This window comes from Phoenix dactylifera, chromosome 12, assembly GCF_009389715.1.
Source record: "Phoenix dactylifera cultivar Barhee BC4 chromosome 12, palm_55x_up_171113_PBpolish2nd_filt_p, whole genome shotgun sequence".
Lineage (NCBI taxonomy): Eukaryota > Viridiplantae > Streptophyta > Magnoliopsida > Arecales > Arecaceae > Phoenix > Phoenix dactylifera.
This window is the reverse complement of record NC_052403.1, coordinates 11417045-11441429: the sequence shown is the minus strand read 5'-3', so window position 1 is coordinate 11441429 and position 24385 is coordinate 11417045. Positions and strand designations below refer to the sequence as shown.

At 40.2% G+C, this 24385-nt stretch overlaps 2 protein-coding genes across 3 annotated transcripts; one reads left to right on the top strand and one right to left on the bottom strand.

Moving 5' to 3' along the window:
- Positions 1–3304: 3304 nt before the first annotated feature.
- LOC120112804 (protein SPEAR3-like) lies at positions 3305–3652 on the bottom strand. Its single transcript, XM_039132691.1, has one exon. The coding sequence runs from the start codon at positions 3650–3652 to the stop codon at positions 3305–3307; it is 348 nt and encodes a 115-aa protein (XP_038988619.1).
- A 308-nt stretch (positions 3653–3960) lies between these two features.
- Positions 3961–22177, top strand: LOC103696002 (translation initiation factor IF-2, chloroplastic-like). Of its 2 annotated transcripts, XM_039132598.1 has the most exons (13): positions 3961–4020; positions 4219–5799; positions 5913–5945; positions 6101–6214; positions 6408–6557; positions 6647–6745; positions 6842–6904; positions 7003–7158; positions 7332–7397; positions 9188–9424; positions 14840–15115; positions 15208–15396; positions 21549–22177. In XM_039132598.1, the coding sequence occupies exons 2-13, from the start codon at positions 4321–4323 to the stop codon at positions 21708–21710; spliced, it is 3024 nt and encodes a 1007-aa protein (XP_038988526.1). In that variant the 5' UTR covers positions 3961–4020; positions 4219–4320; the 3' UTR covers positions 21711–22177. The 2 variants fall into 2 exon arrangements, with proteins under 2 accessions (XP_038988526.1, XP_008775702.2); XM_008777480.4 differs by lacking the exons at positions 14840–15115; positions 15208–15396 and having other exon boundaries at positions 3970–5799.
- Positions 22178–24385: the final 2208 nt, after the last annotated feature.

Below are 24385 nucleotides of genomic sequence, written 5' to 3'. Positions count from 1 at the left end.
ATTTAAACTTGATGTAATTACTCGTTGGAACTCAACATATAGCATGATACATGATGCATACCCATATAAAAACTTATTAAGTGCATATATTAATAATCGTGGATTAGGCTTTACATTGACTGAAATTGATTGGAATAAAGGAAAAATTTTGGAAGATTTTTTTCTTAGTTTTTATAATGCTACTAATGTTCTTTCTGGTATTTATTATCTAACTTCATGTTCATTTTTACAACAAGCATATATGATTAGTCAAAAATTTGCAGAACATAGATATGATGATGTTTTAATGTCTATTATTGAACAAATGGAATCTAAATGGAATGAGTATTGGGACAAGATATGTCCTATGCATAACTTAGCTGTTGTATTTGATCCAAGAGTTAAATTGAATGGCGTACTAATTTTACTTGATGCATATTGTGAAAATATGATTCAAGATCCTGAACCTGCTAAAATTGAGGTAAAACAACTTCTTTATGATATTTATGCTATATATGATGAAAAGATTCGTGGATCTAGATTTTCCGTACAAAGCTCTATTTCTTCTTCTAGTAGTTCTCGTTCGTTATCTATTTTTTCATTCATTGCACAGAGAAAACACACACATGCTTCAAGTTCATCTTCATCTTCTTCATCTTTAAGTAGTGAACTAGAATTTTATTTACGAAATGATCTTCAGTCTGCATATAATGAAAATCAAATAGAGAGTCTAGATGTATTATCTTGGTGGAAGAGTGTTAAAAATCAATATCCCTGTTATGTCTGCAATTGCACGCGATATTTTAGCTGTGCCGATGTCCACAGTAGCATCGGAATCCGCTTTTAGTGCAGGTCGGCATGTTCTTGACGAAAAGAGAAGTAGGATGACTGGCGAAACGGTTGAGATGCTTCCTCTGCTTCAAAGATTGGTTGGATGCTAAGGCGAGACTTCAAGATAAAGGTGGACATGATACAACATCCTCTGATGATGATGATACAAAACTACTGAATAGTGAATACTGATGATTAGTAAGATTTTGATCATTTATTTTATTTCTTAATTTTTTATAATTGTATATTTTTATTTTTTTAATTATTAAAGTGAGTCATCTCTATTTTTTTTCCTTTCTTATTGTATTCTGGAGGTCAGACCAAGGTCCAAACCTCCCTTCATGTACCATTTTGATTTAAATTAATAAACTAGTAGGGGTCTATGCCAAACCCCACACCATTAAGGTGGCTTTATATTAATAAATCTTTAGTTTCCAATATTTATTAATTTATTAAAAAAAATTTATTCCCATTTATTTTAAGGGGGACGAGCCGTGCCTGGCCCGGCCCAGGCCCAGTTCAGGCCCTTATGGGCCGTTCCGGGCTGGTTCGCGGGCCGTGCCGTGCTTGGCCCACGAATCGTGCCAGCCCAGGCCCTTATGGGCCGTGCCAGGCTGGCTCGCGGGCTGTGCCGTGCTTGGCCTACGAATCGTGCCAGCCCAGGCCCTTATGGGCCGGGCCGGGCTCGGCCCGCGGGCCAGGAATTCGTAATCCAGCCCGGCCCCCTTTTATGGGCCGTGCTAGGTAGGGCCGGGCCATAGGCGGCCCGGCCCAATGCCCATCTCTACACCTAAGGATTAGGTCGGCCCTGATGATCTAGATCAGAGTCCACAAAAGCCAGCCATTCAACAACCCGTAGATGAATTCCAAAGATGAATCCCACACTTTTAGGGGGCGTTTGGTAACCCCAACAGGATCACCACGGTGATCTAAGATCTCCAGTGATCCGAATGCTGGGATGATTTGATCCCAATAATCTAAGATCAATGTGTTTGGTAGGTCATGGTCCAGTGATTAAAAATCTTCGGATATTCATGAGTAACTTGTTTGGTATGGTACGGAGATCCAAGATCACCGACCACATAATACCACAAATATCCCTGATATATTTTAGATAGATTCTTTATGTATTTTTAATTCTCATGAATTAAAAATATAAGTCAATATGCTAACTCCTATAATAGCTCCATAATTTTATCACATATTTTACTTTTAGTAGACCTTATCATATATTTATTAATCATATAAAATATATTATAATAAAATATTAATATATTTATCAATATATTAATTATTAATATATTCTATAAAAATATATTTATTACTCCTATAAAATATTAATCTTATAAAAATATGTTATTTTTTATTATAGAATTAATATTTTTATTTATACTTATAATAGATTTTTTAATACTGATAATTATTTTGATTAGAAAAATACGGTAAATAGAAGTAATATATTAAATATTTTTATTATATAAATATAAAATATAATAATATATTTCTACTATAATTTAAAATTATCCTTCAATAATAATATAATAATAATAATATGATTAGTAATATATTATAATATAATATATATCATTAATATAATATATAATATCAACATAATATTATATATATATAACATTGATATAATATATTGATGGTATATTGATATATCAATTTTTCTGCTAAATTGAAGAGTATTTTTATCTTTAATTTTCAACCCAGGATCACTGCCCTGGGGTGATCTTATATTCCCGACCTCAAAGATAGGTATCCAATCACCGAATTGGGTGGTGATTTGAAGAGTGGAAGTGATTTATGATTACCACCACGTATGATCATCATGGTGCAACGAAACGCGATGATCTCATCATCTCCACCCACATCACCTTTAATCCTGGGACGATCACCCCATACAAACGCCCCTGGCCCTCCTGTTATCAAAAACCTTATCACATACAAATTGACAAGGAGAGAAACCGCTAGGGGTGGCAATCGGGTCGGGTAGGACATAAACAGGTCGCGTCAAATGCAAGTTGGGTTAGAAAATCATAAACCTGAATCCGACCTGTTTATTAAACAGGTTAGGAATTATAACCTGAACCCGACCTATTTATTAAATAGGTAACCCGACCCAACCTGTTTAACCTATTTAATAAATAGGTTTTAATACGTCAAGAAAGGTAGAGAAAGATGAAAAACCCTAATGTAGATTGGAGTTGAGAACAAGGAGAAGAGTGCTCACCCGGGCACAGAACTCACACTGATCGGAGAAGCACTGCATCCGAACTCCCGATCTGGAAACGAACTCACCCTTTCTTTTGGTTTGAAAAGGGCTCTGGAAACGAACTCCCGATCTGGAAGTTTGGAACCGGCCCTCCCCGCGCTCCCTATCCCCATCCGGTACCGATCTAACCCCTTAGCCCTAGGCCGCCGCCGCCGTAACCCTCCAACCCTAGGCTCGCTAGCCGGCACCGCAGGATATAGTACATCCCTGGCGCCCCTAACCGGCGCCATAGGCGGCGACGGCGGCAGGGGCGAGAGGGGGGACCGAGGCGCCGTAGGCGGCGAGAGGGACGACGACGACAGGGGCGGGAGGGGGGACCGGGATGCCATAGGCGGCGAGAGGGGTGACGGCGGCGAGGTAATCGTAGACAAGAAGCTGGCCCGGGAAGGGATGGACCACGCGGGTGGGGTCGATCTCGGTGATCTTCTTCCAGCGTTCCTGGAGGCGAAGGCGCTCGAGCTGGGCTACGCCGAGGCCTCGCTGAGGGGGGCGCTTAGGGGCCGCCGCCTTGGGCCTGGAGGTCTTCCTTGGCTTCGGCCTCATCGGGGAGGAGTCTTTGGCCATGGGAACTTAGGGTTTGGTTTGTTTAATGGGTAAACGGTCACAGGTTATCTGATTCAACCCGACCATATATTAAACGGGTTAAACAATTAGACATCTAAAATTTGTATCCAACCCAATTAATAAATAGGTTAAACGGATCAACCTATTTACGATCCGAATTTATTTAGGCCAAATCCAAATCTAATTATGGCGGGTCGAATACGGACCGGATTGGTGGATCAGATCATATGTTGCCATCCATAAGAACCGCACGTACCACGGAGGATACTACCGAGGCAGAAGTTTTTTTCTTCTTTTAAGAAAAAAAAAAAAGCAAATCCCACGTCACTCCCCTCTCCCACGTTCTCTCGCTTCCCTCTGGTTTGAAGGTATGCTCTCTCGTCTGCTGCTCTTATTAGTCGCCAATTCTCAGTTGAAGTAGATCAAATTTAGGGCTTCGTTTCCTCTCGGGTCATTGAATTAGGGTTTGGAAGGGTTCTAAACCCCTCCCTGTCGATCGCAAGTTGTCGAAAAAACTGTTCTTTTAGTCAGATATCTAATTTGGGTATGTTTTTTCTGCAATCCAGGATCGGACTGCGTTGAAAAAAGAGTCGATTTTATGCGAATTTCAGGGGGTCTATATCCCTGAGCTCTTTAGTTTTTTTGTATGTGGCTTCAAGATTGAAGCAATGGCTTCTCCTTCTTCCTTTGCTACTCTGGGAAGCGTGAGGCCCAAACCATTAGCCGTCTTCGAGGTCTCTCCCCTGCCTGTGTCCGTTCAGAGAATTCACGTCATTTCTAGGGTTAGTTTCGGTTGTGTTGGCGATGCACCGCGATGGTCTCGTGCGCCTGGCCGAGTCTGTAGGTGTCTGGTCACCACCGACTTGATCGAGAAGGGAATTCCCTTTGCTCCAGAATCCACTTTTAGGGGTAGTAGTGGTAGCAGAGAAGATGATGCGGATATTGTCCTTAAGCCTTCTCCCAAGCCTGCATTGAAGGCCCGGGCGAATGGGCCTGCTGATCCTGTGAATTCAGCATTGTGGTCTCCAGACCAAGTTGTTCGCGATAAGAGACCAGGGATCACAGAGAAAGACAGAGGGAAAGTGATAGAGTCACTTGGGGAGGTCTTGGAGGAGGCACAAAAACTTGAGACAGTGAAGCCAAGCAGATTGGTTGGGAAAGAGATTAGGGACAATGATAAGTCTAATGGTAGCTCTAGACCTAGTAGACCAGTGAACACAACTGCACAGACGAGGAAGTCAAAGACGTTAAAGAGGGTGTGGCGAAAGGGGAACCCTGTGGCAGATGTGCCGAAGGTGGTTCAAGAACTTCTGAGGGTTGAAAAAGAGAAAGGAAAAGAGAAAGGTCCTTCTCCAGTGACAGAGGCGAAGAAATCAGAAGCTCTTCCAGCTGCACCTTTGCGACCTCAAGTGTCTTCACCATCCCAAGCTGTTCCAAAGCTACAAGCAAAGCCTGCTGTTGTTCCACCTACACCTCCTGTGTCCTCTGAAGTAAAGAAACCTGCTAACATGAAAGACCGGAAACCAATTCTCATAGATAAGTTTGCTTCCAAGAAGCCAGTTGTTGATCCCATTCCAGCAGAAGCATTATTAGCCCCGACAAAACCAGTGAAAGGACCTCCTCCATCAAAGGCCAAAGAAGAGCGCCGCAAGAAATCAAGTGCAGCTGGGGGTTTGCGTAGGCGCCTGGTGGATGATGGTGAGATACCTGATGAGGATGCTTCAGAACTTGATGTGCCTATTGCTGGTGTAACAGAGGTGAGGAAAGGTAGGAAATGGCGTAAGGCAAGTCGGAAGGCTGCAAGACTTGAGGCAGCTAAAGCTGCAGCACCTGTTAAAGTAGAGATCCTTGAGGTGGGTGAAGAGGGCATGTTGACTGAGGACCTGGCTTATAACTTAGCAGTCAGTGAAGCATATATCCTTGGGTATTTATACTCCAGAGGAGTAAAGCCCGATACAGTGCATACTCTGGATAAAGACATGGTCAAGATGATATGCAAGGAATATGATGTGGAGGTAATAGAAATAGATCCGGTAAGAGTGGAAGAGATGGCAAAGAAAAAAGAAATGCTAGATGAGGAGGATTTGGACATGTTGGAAGATAGGCCTCCAGTTATTACAATAATGGGTCATGTCGATCATGGAAAGGTATTATCTTCTGAGCACTATTGGTGTCTTTTACTTGCTTTTATTTAGGGCAGTGTTAAGTCTTAGTATCTACCTTCATTATAACTTTTGTTTCTTGTACTTTGCATTGGCAGACAACACTGTTGGACTATATTCATAAGAGCAAGGTAATTCCATAATCTTTACTCGGCAGCATGTTTCTATTAGTTTACATGTAGTTTCCCATGCATATATTGCAAAGCTTAAAATGTGTGCATCATTTCCATGTTTCTGTTTCTATGGCTTTGTTGAAATGATAAGGTCTGACCATTGGTATTTACAGGTGGTAGCCTCTGAAGCAGGTGGAATAACCCAAGGTATTGGAGCATACAAAGTTCTCGTCCCGGTTGATGGAAAGCCTCAGCCCTGTGTCTTTCTTGATACTCCAGGGCATGAGGTATGTGTGATTTCAGTTGCTATGCCGACCTATTTTAGTTTTGGCCCATATTATCTTTCTACATATAAATTTTAGATTGCTTTGGTTTTCAACACTTTGTGAAGTAGAAGTATGTAACTTAAAATGTTAAGCTTCATCATCAATACATCTTCATCAACATATGATTTATTGTTAAAAATCTGGATTTTTACAGGCCTTTGGTGCTATGAGGGCACGCGGAGCAAGGGTGACTGACATTACCATCATTGTGGTGGCTGCTGATGATGGAGTGCGCCCCCAAACAAATGAGGCAATAGCTCATGCCAAGGCAGCCGGTGTGCCTATTATAATAGCCATAAATAAGGTATGATAATTAATCTCTAGGATTATTTTCATGTTCAGTATTATGTCTTCGCAAAATTTTTTCTCACATCTGGTAGTTGTCGTACCCAGATAGATAAGGATGGAGCTAATCCAGAATGTGTTATGCAAGAACTTTCTTCCATTGGCCTTATGCCAGAAGTGTGGGGTGGTGACATCCCAATGGTTCAGGTTGCTTCCCCCACGATGACCTATAAATATTATCTCGTCTTTCTGTGCTGCTTGAAAAACTAGCGAGAGTTGATATTTAGTTATTACCTAAATCAGATAAGTGCTCTTAAAGGAGACAATATCGATGAACTATTGGAAACTGTCATGCTTGTTGCTGAGGTATGTGAATTTATCTTGATTTCTGTTTATTTGCTTCTTCTAACAATTTGACTTTCTTCATGAACATGTGACCTTATTCATTTTTCTTTATTGTAAAGCTGCAAGAATTGAAGGCGAATCCTCATCGAAATGCAAAGGGCACTGTCCTTGAGGCAGGTCTTGATAAAACAAAGGGATCCACTGCCACATTGATTGTGCAGAATGGAACCCTTAAAAAGGGTGATGTTGTTGTGTGTGGTGAAGCCTTTGGAAAGGTTAGCTTTCTGAATGAACACTGGCTTTGCATCTTCTAAGAGAAAAGCAAATGGTGACTTATTGGCAGTTTTACATTCCACAAAATTTCAAAATTCTGCAGTATGTGTAGGTCTTGTTTCTGTTTTGACTGATAGGCCTGACAGCCCATGAACAAATTCTTTCAAACGAGCAGGTTCGTGCTATGTTTGATGATAGAGGAGGCCGTGTTGACCAAGCTGGACCATCTATGGCTGTGCAGGTTTATTTATTCTCTTCTCAAGTCTACCGTTTGTGTGCTTCTTTTTGATCATCATCAATTGATTTTTAAAATCTTTAAAAGTGGAAAATCCCATTGTTGTCTGGTTTGATCACCTTTATGAACATGAGGGAACTAGTTTTGGTTTGATTCTTGCATCCTAAAAGTCTTCTTCTCTTGGGCACATGTAACTGGAGAATGCATTGCATATAGAGGACGTATGTGTAGCCTTGTTTTGACAAAAGCCTGTTTGGCACAACATTATAGTATGGCATGCTGCTTTTATGCTATTTTCATGAGAGATTGGTAGGTTACTTACACATGTTATGTGTCAAAGTGAAATCAGTCCAATGATTAGCGAACTATTTAAATATAATTTATAATATATTCCCCCTTTTCAGTCAAGGTCACTGTAAGGCTTGGCAGTCCCTTGCTTATGATTTCCAGGCATTAAAGCCTTCATGTAAAACTATTATTCAACTTAAAATTATGGATTAATTCCACTGAGGAATTCAGTTATACTTCTAGTAAATTGAATGGTTAAGATACTCTGGGCTGCCTCACTAGAAGGGACAAACAAATTAAAGAAGATTCTTTCATCTCTGGGTTTAGCAGAGCATTAATTGCTGGTAAATAACTGGCAGAGTATTTTTCTTTCATCAGAATTTGTGATGTTTTGCATACTAATGTTATGCCGATACAGTTACTAGTGTTTAAATTTGACATGGATAAGAAGTTTTGCACATAATAAACCTTTAAAATAACCCAAGAATAGAAGAATTAAAAAAATAAATTCTAGATCTTGATTGTCATTATTTTCTAAAATCGGTAGATGTTAGGTGATGATGTATCATTTTTATAATAGAAGTTTCCAACCTTGCAGATTTCTCATGCCTATGTGGTACATTATTGTTAGCATCATCACTCATTATCGTTTGGCCTTGTATAGTTTTCATTGTCAGACCAATTGTCCAAACTTATGGATTATTACAATTGAATCTTTCAATAAGCTTGCATTTTTGTAAAGCAGAACTATTCATGGCAAGACTGATGATTTGAGGATTTCATGGGGCATAGGTTGCACTGGTTTCGCGCTTGAGTCTCCCACTTTTTTTTTGGTCTTGGGAGTCTTGGTTTTTCGCTATCAGCTAACCTTGTCATCCACAACCTAAGAGACACCAAATGAACATGTATTTCCCTCTTGATTCTTCATCATCAAATGAATCTTCAAGAATGTTGATTGAGTAAATTAGTCTTACTCAGAAAACCAGAAGCTAAATCCTGAAGGTACACAGGTAGTTATTTGTTTTATCAAACTATCGGCTCTGGAGAAAAGAAAAGTCTTCCCCTGCAAATGACTTGTATCAACAAATTTTTCTTCCACAAATAGTGATAGTATGCCCTCCAGAGATCAGTTATTATAAAACATATTACTCTGTAAGATTAAGTAGGTGATTAAACAGATGGGACCTTCTTGATGGATGAGTTTTCAAATATTCTTCAGGTGATGGATCTGCCAGAGATTAGTTATTGTAAAACATGCGACTTGGATAAGTAGATGATTAAAAAGATGGGACCTTTTTGGTGAGTGAGCTTTCAAATATTCTTCGGGTGATGGAAAGATTGATGATCCAAAAAAAAAGTGCTAAAATGATTTGGATTATGTGATTTGTGCTTTATTTTTTCTCAAGAGTTTTTCCCTTAACACTTCCAATTTTATAATTATCTTGTTTGCTGTTCTCAATTGCTCTAACATTATTTTCTATTTTTTTGGTTCCTATTTTATTCTGCAGGTAATTGGCCTGAGCAGTGTTCCTATTGCTGGTGATGAATTTGAGGTTGTTGACTCCCTTGATATTGCACGTGAAAGGGCAAATGCATGTGCAGAATCATTAAGGGTTGCACGAATATCTGCAAAGGCCGGGGAGGGAAAGGTCACTCTCTCTTCGATTGCTTCTGCGGTTTCAGCTGGAAAACAGTCTGGACTAGATATGCATCAGCTAAATATTATTCTGAAAGTTGATGTTCAGGTATGCTATGCGAACATGCATCATGCCTTACAGTGCTTATTCATCTTAATATATTGAGTAAAAAATAAAAACCTCTCAGAGATTAGGGTTAAATTACACTTACATGTAATCAAGGTTCGTGGTACCGATGGTACCGACGTACCGGTCGGCTTCGGTAACGGTACGGTACCGGTGCCGAACCGAGCCGAACCGAGCCGAACCGATACCGTACCGATAGGGCACATTCGGCCTGGTTTCGACCCCATCGTCGTTTTTTTTTGGAGTTCTTTCACTTTTGGATATTTTTTTTGATGTTTTTATGTTTAGGTTTAAGGTTAAAACTAGATGATGCAACTTATTACTTCCAAATAATTCAAATAATGAGATGAAGAACATAAAATATTTTCAAATTAAGATACAATCAATTACATACATTTAAAGCACTCTCGGATATCTAAAATCGGGTCGAGTGGCGACGCTTCTCGTCAATATCTGGATCATCAGTATAATATGGAGGCAGATCAACCCATCCCTCTAACCAAGCGGCATTGTAGTCTTGTATGCTCAATCCTCGAGGAATGCGCGTCGGATCATAAGAACTCTCGGATCTCTCGCTGAAGCTCTGGCTCTGAGAGGTGTCTTGATAAGGGGCCCATCCGAATATGCCGGCACCAAAATCCGACCCGTAAGACCCTCCGGGCTGCGCAGGGTAGTAGCCACCGGAAGATGACTCCGATGCACCATATCCATAGGCTGGCTGAGGCCGCGGATAATAGGAAGACTCGGAACTTGATACATCAATGGATCCGACTCCACATGGGAGGTCATCTGCAGCTGCATCCTGGCCTCTTGAACGACCTCGAGGAGCTCTTCTTCGATATGCAATAGTATCCGACCGGCCTATATCAGACGGCCTACCGTGGTCCGTATCTTGTATAGCATGCGTAAACTGAGACTCACCGGTGTATCGAAAATCTCCCTCCGGCTGTGTCTCATAAGTAGTACCATACTGTCCTCTACTTCCTCCATGGCTAGTAGATCCATCACCACCAGAACCTTCATCGCTGGTCCAAGTCTCCTCCTCAACACTCTCCATTGGGGCCCTTTCCTTTTCTTTTCTTCTTTGCTGGGATTGACGCCCTCCTGATCGAGTCGACTGGGTACTAGAGCGTTCCTCGTCCTTGCATGAGAGGATCATCTCTCTGAACGGGAGCATCGTACCAGTCATGCGGTGACTGGCTCCCCTCTAGCCACGTCATATCAGCTGTAGGAGTGCGTGGAATGTTGCGCTCAGCCCATTGCTGTGGATCGACCATAGCCTCGGTGGCTATGATTCTGGCTGGTCGTCGAGGCGATCCTGGCTCATCAAGCTCGGGCTCGTGCTGCTGGGCCGCAAGCCAGTCGAGCATAGGATTATCATCATCATCTGTAAAAGTCCTATAGATGGGATTTGCATACTTGAGCTCCACTTCCTCCTGAATGCATTTTATCCTCAACCGCAGATTGTAGTGCACATAAACTAGGTCGTTGAGGCGCTTTTGTGTCAAACGGTTCCTCTGTTTGCTGTGGATGAGGCCGAAGGTGGACCAGTTGCGCTCACAGCCACTCGAGGAGACCGTTTGGGAGAGGATCCGGATAGCTATCCGCTTAAGATTTTTTGCGGATCCGCCAAAATGAATCCACCATTCAACTGCAAAAATATTGAAGATAATTACATTTTACATATATGATGGCCTCATAGTTGAAGATAATTCAGATGCAGAGGTGTCTTGCAGATTTGTATTGTACCTGGATTCATAGTTGTCTTGCTCACGACAGCTGGTCGCTGTCCAAAGCTATGGCTGCCCTCTCTAAATAATTTGGTCTGTGGAAAGAAGCTTGTTGTAGTATGTCAATAATATAAGATCCGATATATTTACATATGTTACTAAATCATAGTTATCTCTTCTATACATGATGCGGCGACTTCTGGATCAGGCTCCATCTTATAAATATCATTACGCAGAGCATGAAGAAGTTCATCATCCATACCAATTCCACTCTCGTATTGAAACCGAGGATTCAGATAGTATGCTGCACATAGATGACACCATCTTAGTATCATTATACAAATATATCAATCAGTATAATTATCAATATTATCGCTTACCTGCTAGATGCAATTCCCTACCCATTTGGGCTCCCCACCGCTGCTCAATGATGTCGATGTACTCCTGGGCATGGGCTACATCTGCCTCCATGATCTGAGCCTTTGCCTTCTCCATCATGTGATACAAAAAGCCCATCTGGGGGTACCTCTCGCTATCCACGGCCCGCAGCACTTGATATAATGGTTTGATAGCCTTGACTATCGCATTGGCCCGCTGCCAGAATGACTGCCTGTTTACCAAGTCTTCCATTCTGCTTCCTTCAGTGCCGGCCTGGGTATATCTACTTTCCTGCCACTCGGGACTGACAAACATTTGACGTAGGGCTCCTTTCTTCTCGATAAGGCTATCAAGTGTAATGTAATTCGTAGCAAACCGTGTGACTCCTGGTCTAAGAATTTCTTCCCCTGCATACTTTCTCATTAATGAAAGAACCCAAGTATGGCTATAAATATACCTGGTGATGCGTTGGGCTATCTCCACCGTATGTTGCACCCTACGGATCTTTCCAATGTCCATCAGGATGAGGTCGATGCAATGTGTAGCACATGGGGTCCAGAAAATTTGTAGTCGCCGCTCCATCAAGACCTGCCCGGCCAACTTATATTGCGGCCCGTTATCAGTGACGACCTGCACGATATTCTCCTCTCCAATCTGATCAATCACCTCCTCCATAAGTCCGAGGATGTATGAGGCGTTGTGCACCTTATCCGAAGCATCAACTGACTTGTGGAAGAAGGTCTTCGTATCACAGTATGTCAGAAAGTTGATGATGGCCCGCTTTGTCGGACCGGTCCAACCATCACACATCAGAGTGAGCCCATATGTGGGCCACTTGCTCTTATATGAGCCAATCCAATTCTCTAGCTCCTCCTTATTATTGTCAAGAAGCTCACCGTAGATGTCCCTCGGGCCTGGAGGATCGACACCGGGACCGGCAGACTGTATGGCAGAAATGGCAGACTTGTAGTATGTATTGTTTGCAGCATTCGCTGGAATGTGGCTGAAGTGGAACCAGGATCCAATAGCTTGCCACATATCCTTCTTCTTCTCCTTCTTCCACATTGTGTCTACCCTTTGCTGCTTCGAATCTCTCCTGGGGAAGGCATGCGGATCTACATCATGGATTGACGCACCTGGTGGAATCCCTCCGGAAGACTTCTTTCGGCCACCAAAACCACCCAGGATAGATGCAATCCGGCTACGTCCTTTGCCCTCGCCCTCCCTGACTGAGGTTGTCCTTTGAAACTCTAGATCTTGTCTGCTTCCACCAGAACCGGCGCCCGACTCGAAAAACGAGGGCCCAAATCGAGCCCGATGCCTCGCCACCTCCTCCTACTGCCACCGATCATCCAGACTCGCCCGCATGGCAGCCTGGATCTGTGCCTCCTCCTCATCTGGACCCTCGACCTCCTGTGACTCCATCAAGTGATAGGAAGGTGCTTCTGCAGCTTGGCGTTCCACCTCCGCTTTCTGCTTGGCAGCCCTCTCCTTGGATGCTTTGATCTCAGCGAGATTTTTTCTTATCAGCTGACAGGTGCTCGGTGGGCACTCCGAGCATGCAGATATCTCACGAGAATTACCGGCTAAGTGCTGCTTTAATCTGGTTACCCCTCCTCCTTTGAAGCACTTGTGGTAATAATTGCACTGAAACTGGTGCCGTTCACCGAGCATCTTCCCATGCTCCCAGCCAATATTACGCTCTTGGGGTTGCCCTCTCCTTGACGGCTCCATTCCTACAACCACATTAATTTTTTTCAATTTCTATTTTTTTGTAATTAAAAATTAATGTTTAAATTTTTTAATTAAATTTTAAATTATATAAATTCTGTAAAAACAAAAGTTAATGTCACCATTAACATCGTCCATATATCGACAACATATAAAAAATTCAAGACGAAATGGAATCATTGAATCATTTCCTATTTTTTGGCAATTTTTGACTTAATTTTTTTAAGCAATTTAAATGAAATATTAAAAAAACAATGTAGGGGAAAGAAATTTTACCTTATTTAGTTTTTGCTGGATTTTTCTTCAAGAAAAACGACGCTCTCCGACCTTTCTAATTTTTTTTCATGCCTCTCTTATTTTCCTCCTCTTTCTCTCTGCCTTTCCTTCACCTAAGCTGATGGATTTGGCTTCAGCATTCGGTCGGCTTTTATAGCCAACCGTTGAGGCACTGTGGCACTTTGAAAAGTGCCACTGTGAGCCACAGCGCGACACTTTCGAAGTGCCGCACGAAGTGCTGCATCGGCACTTTCGAAGTGCCGCATCGGCACTTTCGAAGTGCCGCATCGGCACTTTCGTTCGAAGTGCCGCACAGAGCGGCACTTTCGTTCGAAGTGCCGCACAGAGCGGCACTTTCGTTCGAAGTGCCGCACAGAGCGGCACTTTCGTTCGAAGTGCCGCACTGAGCGGCACTTTCGTTCGAAGTGCCGCACTGAGCGGCACTTTCGTTCGAAGTGCCGCACTGAGCGGCACTTTTGAAAGTGCCAAACTGTGGCACTTTCAAAGTGCCTCTGGCCAGCGCTGTGGCACTTTCAAAGTGCCACAGCGCTGGCACTTCTTTCTAGCACCGAACTGGTGCGAACCGGCTCGGTTCGCACCGGTTCAAGCTCATACCGGTGCGAACCGAGTGGTTCCCACTGGTTCGAGCATGTACCGGTGCGAACCGGCTCGGTTCGCACCGGTTCGAGCAACGAACCGAACGGTTCCGACCCATATTGGGTCGGAACCGTTTTATACCTCGGAACCGGACCGGTGCCAGTCGGTACCGGTCCGGTTCGGGCTGAACCGACCGGTACAGGTCGGTTCAGTAGACCCTGCATCTAATAGTATGAAAAACCTATACTTATCCTTTGAGATTTATTTTTATTCAACACTTTAACCCATAACTTAACAGAATGTTAGTTGAACTGATAACCTTAAATGGGATCCAAATGGCACATTAGGAAAAAAATTAAAATGACCCAAAATAACGTTACATGACATAACAACTATCCAATAATCTAAGAAAAAGTATGTATCCTCCTCCTCACTCAAGAAAAATTTTGACTTTTTATATGAGATAAATGGATTCACTAATGCCGTTAATTTAACTGGACGTAAGTGTAGGTTTTACAAATTATTGGGGTTAATTATAATAAACGTAAACCTCGGGGATTTTTTGTAATTTACTCTAATATATTTCTTCATTGTCCATGTATTTAAAGCAAAATTGACATATGGTTCAGCATTCATGTTATCATCACATTTCCAATTGACTTGATAGCACTTTCATCAATCATAGGGTTCAATTGAAGCCATCAGACATGCCCTTCAAGTGCTCCCACAGGATAATGTTACTCTGAAGTTCCTCCTCCAAGCGCCAGGTGGTGTGAGTACCAGTGACATCGATCTGGCTGTTGCCACTAAGGCCATTATATTTGGTTTCAATGTGAAAGCACCGGGTTCAGTTAAGAGCTATGCAGAGAAAAAGAATGTTGAAATTCGTCTTTATAGGGTCATCTATGATTTTATTGATGACATGCGAAATGCAATGGAAGGACTTTTAGAGCCTGTCGAGGTAGAACTGATGCTATAATTGGTGAATTGGACTTCCTCTCTGATGCTATATAAATGGGCATTAATGTTGTTCACTTTGAATATATATTGTAGGAACGAGTTCCTATAGGGTCAGCAGATGTTCGAGCTACATTTAGCAGTGGCAGTGGACGTGTGGCCGGATGCATGGTCACCAAAGGGAAAGTGGTGAAAGATTGTGGTGTTCGGATTGTTCGAAATGGGAAGACAGTTCACTCTGGAAATATTGATTCTCTGAGACGAGTGAAAGAGGAGGTAAAGGAGGTATGTTTTTAAATCTCATATATGGATCACATCTTGAGGTATAATTGGTTTATCTTAAAAAGTTCTTAAATGAAATCATGCTTTCAATGATTATTGAAGTACCTATAACATTTATAACTTATAGAATTATAATCTCTTTATCAACAACGAGCTGATATATTATAAGTTGGTGACAATCATTTGGTTGCTGTATAGTTTGTGATTTAGGGGAAGAAAAAACATAGTAAGGCGGTCTTTTGAATTTGAAATGGTGATTACCGATATTTTTTTGAAGAAATTTAATTTATTCAGGCTCAATTTGTTGTTGAATAAAAGAAATTGGAAAACTATAGCTATCCTAGGAATCCAAAGAGAATTTTGTTGTTCTAGGAATATCACGGGATACAATGAAGTATGAATTTGGTTGCAGTGCTGGCATACCATGGTCTTACCCTCTAATGGTGATAGTGTTATTTTGTTTTGGTGAAAAGATATTTGCCCTTGATAACAAGATTACTTTGCATTAGTGTAGGGAGATCACTAATAAGTAGGTGGAAAAAGCTTGGTACAACCTGTTAGTACCTTTTTTTTCCATGATATCTAGGAAATAGCCTTTATCCTGGCTAAGGCTATGTCGATCGGGATAGGTAGCACAATATCTGAGTGCCAAAAGTTGCCTTCTTGACAAAGGATAGCCATTATTGAACCCCTAATCTGAAGTTTATTCAGTTTCCAAATTGACCATCTTGAGATTTGTTATTTTCTGTGCTTTATTTAGAAAAAGAAAAAACATTTAACATGAATGCAACAAGATTTCTTATAATGTTGTTTCATTTGCAGACCAAATCTTGACCCGAGCATGAATCATTTGATATATAGTACTTGGATGAGTAAAGTTGCAAAGCATTAATATAGAAAACAAGATAGTCTAGAAAGGTCCTTGAGAAGCTGAAGATACAATATTCGTGCTCTCCGAATTATTTTCATTAATTATCACTTGTGGCTTTGTTAGTATAAAATCGTTATCCTCTCATCATTAGGTGGCATGAGTTGGACATGTAGACCAGAGATCCTTTAACATGCTCTTCTAGTCATAAAGTTCTTGCTAGTTGAATGAATCATAATTTAAGAACCCTTTCGTAAAACTATCACAGTTAGATATGTTTTATTACACTTAAAAGTTTTATTGTTGTGTGATGTGTTTCCTGGACAAGTAGGAAATCTCTTGCCATCAGTCAATTTATAAGCTTCGAATATTGCAGGGCTAGGTGATGATATAGAGCTGTCATTGGGAATTTACCTGTGTCCTAGACAGAATATCTGAGGTGATAGTAAGCTACATTATCCATGATTTCTACAGTATACTATTCTCATAGTGGCCATAAAGGGAAAAGCAATGTGAGAAACAATATGAAAATGAGAAACGGGAAATGATGATCAAAGGAAGTCCTTAGTTGCGGAAACAAGAAACTTGCTCATGTAGCTATTATGGATATTTTGAAAAATGCATGTTAATGCATCAAGAAAAATAGTAGGAAAACCATGGAGTAATCAATCTTTAGTGGTTCCTTCTGGTTTCCATGTTGTTCACGGCATAAAACTTCTGGAGGGCACAACTTTCCCATGGGTATCTATCTATTTTCGGCTATTTTTTTTTTGTTGAAGTTGAGTAAATTTTCAAGATATATGATATGACAACCGATGAGCATGTTGGGATGGCAATGTTACCTATTTAACCCATTTAAATTGATTCAACCCATTGTAGGTTATCTGTTTAATAAAATGTTCAGGCTCAGGTCTGAATTCTTGACCCATTTAATAAACAAATCGGGCTCGGGTTGACAGATTTTTGATCTATCTTGCATCCCTTATCTTGTCGGCCCAACCGATTGCCACCCTTGCCAATAAGCTCGTGGAACTCAAAATAACCCTGATTCAGAACTGTTTAGGGCTCTAAGATGCTAAATCAACCTTGACCTACTATTTATAGTAGACATTGACCGGAGTGTAACTCATAATCTATGAACAATTGGGCAATGCAATAGAAGGCAAAGTTAATGTTGGACTTAAGATCTAGCTTTTGACCAATTTCAGTAATTTTTATACTTGTTTATTGTGAGAAAATTTGACCTCAGCTAGGGAAGGAATTCAACCTAATTTTGGAATAATTGACCTCACTAGTATAAATAGTGGTCTTATATAGTATTATACATTGTTTTTGAAGAAAGTAAGTAGGGTAAAACCCTACTTTCAAGTTCCTATGAAATTTGTTTTCTCTACTTATTTTGCTCTTGTGAGAGATTCGATTGAGCAGCTTGAAGGAAGAGACTTGTTCTCTCTCCGGTTGGAGTAGTCATAATCAAAATGGATTTTGTACGCACATTTAAAAATTAAGAGGCCTTTTTACAATATGATTGTTAAACCAATTGTTTATATAAAGGTGGTCATATTTCTGACAAATTGATGATGATGGTCTTCGAGTAAATTGAAAGCTGGGTTTAAACTATAAACACACATAAATGAAATAGAAAAATCATATATCTTTAATGTGGGCATAAGTTTCAATGGTGGATTAGCCCAAGTGTGAGGATTTGTGCATGTGTGCATTTAATCCTTCATTGATTGTACCAGGGCCAAAACCCTAAATAATAACCAATTGTTCATATAAAGGTGATCATATTCCTGACGAATTGATGAGATTCAAGTGATGGTCTTTGAGTAAATTGACAGATGGGTTTAAACTGGAAACACACATAAAGGAAATAGAATATTCATATATCTTTATTGTTGGCATAAGTTTCAATGGTGGATTAGACCAAGCGTGGGGACTTGTGCATGTGTGCGTTTAATCCCACATTGATTGTACCCTGGAAAGATCTTAGATACTTATATAGGGCCAAAACCCTGTATAATAACTTCTATTTAGCTTCTTGAGTAAGTTCCTGGATTGTTACAAATAGTATTAAAGCGGAATTGGCCCATGACCTATGTGTGACTATAGGGTACACATGAGTCCTTTTTGGGCTGATTGTGGGCCGATTGTGGTGTTTGTAATTAGATTTAGTTGGATTTAGACTCTTAGCCTAGAGTGAACTCCAGTGCTTAAATGAGAGGAGGTGAGGACTCGTGTGGGTGTGTGCTTAGTCTCATATTGGTTGTGCAGTAGGAAGATCTTGGGTACCTAGATAGGGCCAATGAATCTAAATAATAACTTTTGGCTAGTTTTTTGGGTGAGGTTCTAATTTGTTACACCAGGGACAATTCAAAATATTTATCGAGTATTAAGAGTTTGCCAAAATGATATGGAGCTCATGTATGGAAAATTTACTAGGATCATATTTGGAGTTTAGGGTGCAGTATCAAAGGATGGTAAGATTCTTTGAACAGCTGCCATTGCTGCCTATGTTCTATCATGCATTTTGTTATTTAATATCAGTGCAAAATGGATAGAGTGGAAATATGCCTTTGAAGTTTAAGAAATCACCAAGTACCATTGTAACTCATGCTAGATTTTTTTTTCAATGGCTGTCAATTTACCAGTTTTTCTGAGAGAGTATAAGTTTTGGGAGGGATTCAGGTGATTTCAAGTATGTCAGGAGAAGGGTGGATGTAATGGAGGTACATCTTTGTTGTGGTGTGATTTTTGAATATCATTGGAACTGATAATAAGCTTTTTAAGGCAGTCAAAATATGAGAACTTCTGAATGAATACAAATTTTAGGTATTTACAGTCTGTATTGATGTTTGAGGAACAAACCAAAAAGAGATCTTCATGGAAGTTGTTGGCAGAGAAGTGATTTGAAGACATATTAGAGCCGAATGCAAACAAGTGTTGGGGTAGAGTTTGTTAAACTGACAATCAGCTAGGCGTGCACGCGCGCGCGCGCGCACACACACATAGAGAGAGAGAGAGAGAGAGAGAGAAATTTGATCTTCATGTTCATATTTGTTGCATTGAGGCAAGGAGCATGCCTTTGTTATTGTTAGTGTTGAACCATGCGAAAACATAAGACATTGCAAACCTTGGTGTATACAAGGGACAAACTAATCAGCCACCTTGCCTAATGTTCTCATGAGTAGAATGGAAAGTAATAGAAATTCACTTGTTGTCTCTAGCATGTGTTTAGCATGGTTGGATAAGATCAATTGAAAGAATGGCTGCCTAGGTAGTGGAACATATAGCTCATTGTTGCAGTCCCATTTCAACAGTTTTTACATGCTTGAGGAAATCGAGGGAATTGATGGATGTGCTAGGTGGCTTAGATGAGGATAGTAAGGGCGAATGGTGAGATAGAATAGGGTAAAGAGATAATGAACTTCTAGGACCTGTATATATGCCAAGCAGAGGTTATGTTTTCTTGTTTGGTATAACATGTCAAAACTTCAGGTGTCACTATGTGATGGTGTACAGCTTGCAAGGGATAGTCGGCTTGGGCAAGGCACGTACTAAAAATACATACTCCAAGAGAACTTGAAGAACTATAGTTATCGTTTTGAGTAAGGCCTAGGATTTGAACCTTGGACCTCCTTAAGGGCAAGCCTTTAGGGCTCAAGTGCCAACCGTCATGTTTACCAATCACGCATCTAATATATAATATATAAACTATTTAAATGTAGGCTTTGCTTGCACAGAGTTCTCCATTTGCTACATAACGTTATTAATAAAGCTATTTATTGTAGATAATGAGTAGGGATTTTATTTAATACATTTTTTTATCAAAATATAACAATATAATATGATCAATAAGAAGTTTATTAGCTTATTAAATCATGTTAAATAAGAAACTTTTCATTAGTACTACCAAATTAATACATAAATTGACGATATTATTAATAGTCATATTTACATAATGTATGCTAATATTGATGAAAAAGATTGTTCATCAGTATCGTACCTTACCCATATGCTGCACAAGTCATTAGATTACATTAATATTTTATTTATAATTATTACAAATTTATGATAACAATCTTACTTAAAAGTGAAAGTAGAACCACTAATGACCCTACTATATTGCATCTAAATATCCGTTAGATGTAATAGGTTGGATCATAATCTTATTATTTTATAATAATATATTATTTTACTACATCAATATATATATATATACTATTTATATCGCAATATTAATATCAAAAAGTTATTATAAATAGCATGAAACAAGATCAAAGCTTAATGTTCAGCTATATTAATAATATTAGTTTTAATATTATTGATAGAAAAGATACTAATTTGAAATAAAATACCGTATTAAATTATCATAGTCACCTCTACACTATGATATAGATTTTCGATATACTCAATGGGCTTAATGTGCAATGAGTATTAGCATACTGATAATAATCAATAAGAATACTTAATGAAGCTCAACTTATAAGCTACAAATAGGGCTCTAATTTAATACAGTTCTTTATTTCTTAAAATAATATATTTTTCTAACAATCTTTACAATGTTGTAATAACACTATGATGGTTGTGACAGACCTACGTAATATTTTAAATATAATTTGTTACACTACTATAATACATTTCAGTAACAATCTGAAAAAGTTAAAAAAATATTGCACACTCGAACTCTATTTTGAATGATAGTCAGCCCTTTATTTTGGATAATAAGAAGGCTCTTATTTAATACTGATTTTTTATCAAAATATAACAAGATAATATCATTAATAAGAAGCTTGTTAGCTTATTAAGCCGTATTAAATAAACAACTTTTTATTAATACTACTAAATTAATACCAAAATTATGACATTATTAACAACCATATTTGCTTAATATATGCAAATATTAATGAAAAAACTTTTTGTTAGTTCTACACCCTGCTTATATCTTGTGCAGGTCATTAGATTACACGAATGTTTTATTAATTTCTATGGCATTTTCATATAATAGTTATATAATTCCTATATGCATATAAATACTGCAGTAACTTTGAGCACCAGTTCTGAGATCAAGAAATACTTTGGAAATTAACAATATCTCAAGTCTGAGGCTTTATTTGTTTTGTTCTCAGCAGCAGGCATTGTTACATTTCCATGTGACATCCTTCAATAAATAGTCTTAAATTAGGCATTTTTACTGAGCTGTTTCTGTTATTTCTGTACATTAGCTTGTGGGTCTATTTCGAGCAATCTTTACCCAGCTATCTATTTTTTTCCATTACACTAGGTGGGTGCTGGACTAGAATGTGGTATTGGTGTGAGTGGCTTCAATGAATGGGAGGTTGGAGATGTCATTGAGACTTTTAATACCGTCAAGAAGCAACGAACACTTGAAGAGGCATCAGCTTCGATGACAGCTGCATTAGTTGGTGCAGGTGTTGGGTTATGAAACAGGCTAGCTGGTGCAGAACATCTGCGGAGCAAGTAATTTTTCATGGCAGATCTGAGTGGCATCTGACTCAAAGGTCATAATCTATCCGCAGCTTCAAACATACTTTCACGGCTATGCTTGCATAGCATTTGCCACTCCTTTATTTTGGGAAATCTGGCTCTGCTGCAGCCAATATTGTATGCTAATGTACATAAAGAATTTCAGCTGTCAGCTTTTCCTTCTATTTTTGAGAGAAGGGGCATTTGTTTAACCTTTTGATGATTGATCACAATTACCAGTAAGACACAAAACGGTAATGAAATCATTGTCAAAATTTTATCATTAACCATTATCATTTTTTATCCAGACATTTTCTTCGATACATCAGTCATGTCCATCCTGTGATGGTTATCAGCTGGATCATCGAATTGTATTGAATGAACAAATTATACCATTATACTTAGCATGGCATGATTTGATGCTAATATCTGTTGAACAAGATGGATGGAGTTTCTTCAAGTCTGTTGCAGCCTTGCTGCTTGTAAAAACTTTTGCTGCTAGTTTTATACCACATTTATAAATTCTTTTATTTTTATACTTCAATAATATTTTTATTTGTAATGCTTGTTATGATCTATACATGTCCTTTTTTTCCTTCTTGCCTCTTTGCCTTCAAGATTACCTATCATAGTTGTGCAGCTGAGCGAACATGTTTCTTCTGTGTCCCAGCTGCCTAAAATAGCAGCGAGGAGCAGAGCATGCTACTTTTAGGTATATTTCGTTGCAGTAGATTTCGCGGAAATGTGATGGAAATATCAGAACTCTTCATTCATATGATGGAGCCATTAAAGCCACGGCTCACGTCGCATCAGAGATTGACATCAGTTTGACTTGGACCCTCGAGATTGGGTCCACTCGAGTCCGCGTCATTTCTACTTTATTGCATTATTAGTTGCTTTGTCATTGGTCAAATTAATTTGGTTCGTTGCTTTTATTATTAGCCGAGTCAATTTGGGTAGCTGCTTTTGTTATTGGTCGAGTCAATTTGGTTAGTTGTTGGGTCAAGTAATTAGATCAATTGATTAGATCAATGTTGGTAAGTGATTAATTGATGTAAGGGTCCAAGTTTGGTATGTAATCAATTAATTTACTTAGTCAATTGATTGAATTGATGTAAAGTCCTAAGTTTGGTATGTCGTCAATTGATTGACTTGATGTAAGGTCTATATAAAGGTCATGCCCCTTATGATTAGGGTATTGTTCAAAGAAATAAAAAAAATCCTTTGGTTTGGCCGGCTTTCTTCTCTTCCTCATGCTGGGCGTGAGCCCTTCTTCACTTTTTTCTTCCTGCATCTCCAATGCCTTTTCTTCCTGCGTCTCTACAACCTCTTCTTTCTTTTTCTTCTCTATTCTTCCTATAGTGGTCCTCCATCAAAATGAACTTGGGCATGTTATATTTAGTTAGTGAAATGCTGGGTAACTGGGAGCAGCATTGAGTTGGAATTACAATAATTTCGATGCTTTCAGCTATTCTGGCCCGACGATGGAGTTTGAGCTGATAAATTCTTTTGATATCTTGTCTTACTAAAGTTTGAGCTGACAAATACTAGTCACTACTGGTGTAATGCGAGGCTCTCTTGGCATGGAGGGTGGTACAGTTTGTCCTGGAGCCGTATGGTCTCTGGAGTTAGGTCATGACAGCCTGGTATGGCCGAACGGAATTCGAGGAGCAGGCGACAGCTCGGCGGAGGAGATCCTTTATGTGGCAAGAGATTGGGAGGTACTTGCCTATGGCCCTGGCGTATTCCAAGTGGCTGATTGGCGACAAACAGAGCATTGATGTGATGGAGGATCCGTGGGTGGATGCACTTCTTTTGAGACTATGGCCGATGATGCTTGGTGTTGAGGCGGCGGTGGGACTCCAGGTTTTTGACCTGTTCAGGTCGAGGGAGGTGGAGTGGGATGATGACAGGCTGGGCCAACTGTTTGGAGAGCATCTAGCAGAGCGAATTCGGGCGCTCCCCATTCCGGGATCCATAGGTACATGTCAGGGTTCGGAGTACCACCTATAGAGCCAGCGTTGGGATTGGAGAGGTTTCTCGGGTTCTTCATCTGGATTCAGAGCCGAGCTTAGACTGTGGTTGGGTATGGAGATTTGGGCTTCACCAGAGGATTGCTCTCTTCCTCTAGAAGGTGGCTTGGGAGCGTCTACCGACATGCTCAGTGTTGAGTAGACGAGGTATGAGCCTTGCCCCCCTATGTCTGGATTGTGGAGTGGACGAGTCAGTGGATCATATGCTATTCTAGTGCGTGTGGGCGAGAGGTGTTTGGAGTATGACTGGGATCCCGGAAGACACTTGGAGTGGGAGGGATTTTTTTCTGGAGGAGGTTCGGCATTGGGCTGGTGTTCCTTAGATGCGGAGATTGGCGATTAGGGCGTCTTGTACAACGTATCAGATATGGCTGGCCAGGAACACTTGGGTGTTTAGTGAGCGCCGGTCGTCCTTGTGGTTCGTGATGGAGCGGGCTCGTGCTCAGGCTGCAGAGATTATCCATATAGAGTCAGCTCATAGACCTTTGAGAGCTCGGGATATCTGGGGCCCCCACATTGCTTCGGCAGCTCCATATAGGGTAATTTTACCAGGAGCCCCCACCCCCGAGCTTCCTCAAAGTCAATTTTGATGCCTCTATTT

Excerpts from the sequence above, each read along its gene's own strand:
- LOC120112804 (XM_039132691.1), bottom strand. The coding sequence starts at position 3,652 with ATGGCCAAAGACTCCTCCCCGATGAGGCCGAAGCCAAGGAAGACCTCC.
- LOC103696002 (XM_039132598.1), top strand. The coding sequence starts at position 4,321 with ATGGCTTCTCCTTCTTCCTTTGCTACTCTGGGAAGCGTGAGGCCCAAA. Across the intron at positions 6,905-7,002 it reads CTGTCATGCTTGTTGCTGAG|CTGCAAGAATTGAAGGCGAA; the intron begins GTATGTGAATTT and ends TTTATTGTAAAG. Across the intron at positions 7,159-7,331 it reads GTGGTGAAGCCTTTGGAAAG|GTTCGTGCTATGTTTGATGA; the intron begins GTTAGCTTTCTG and ends TCAAACGAGCAG.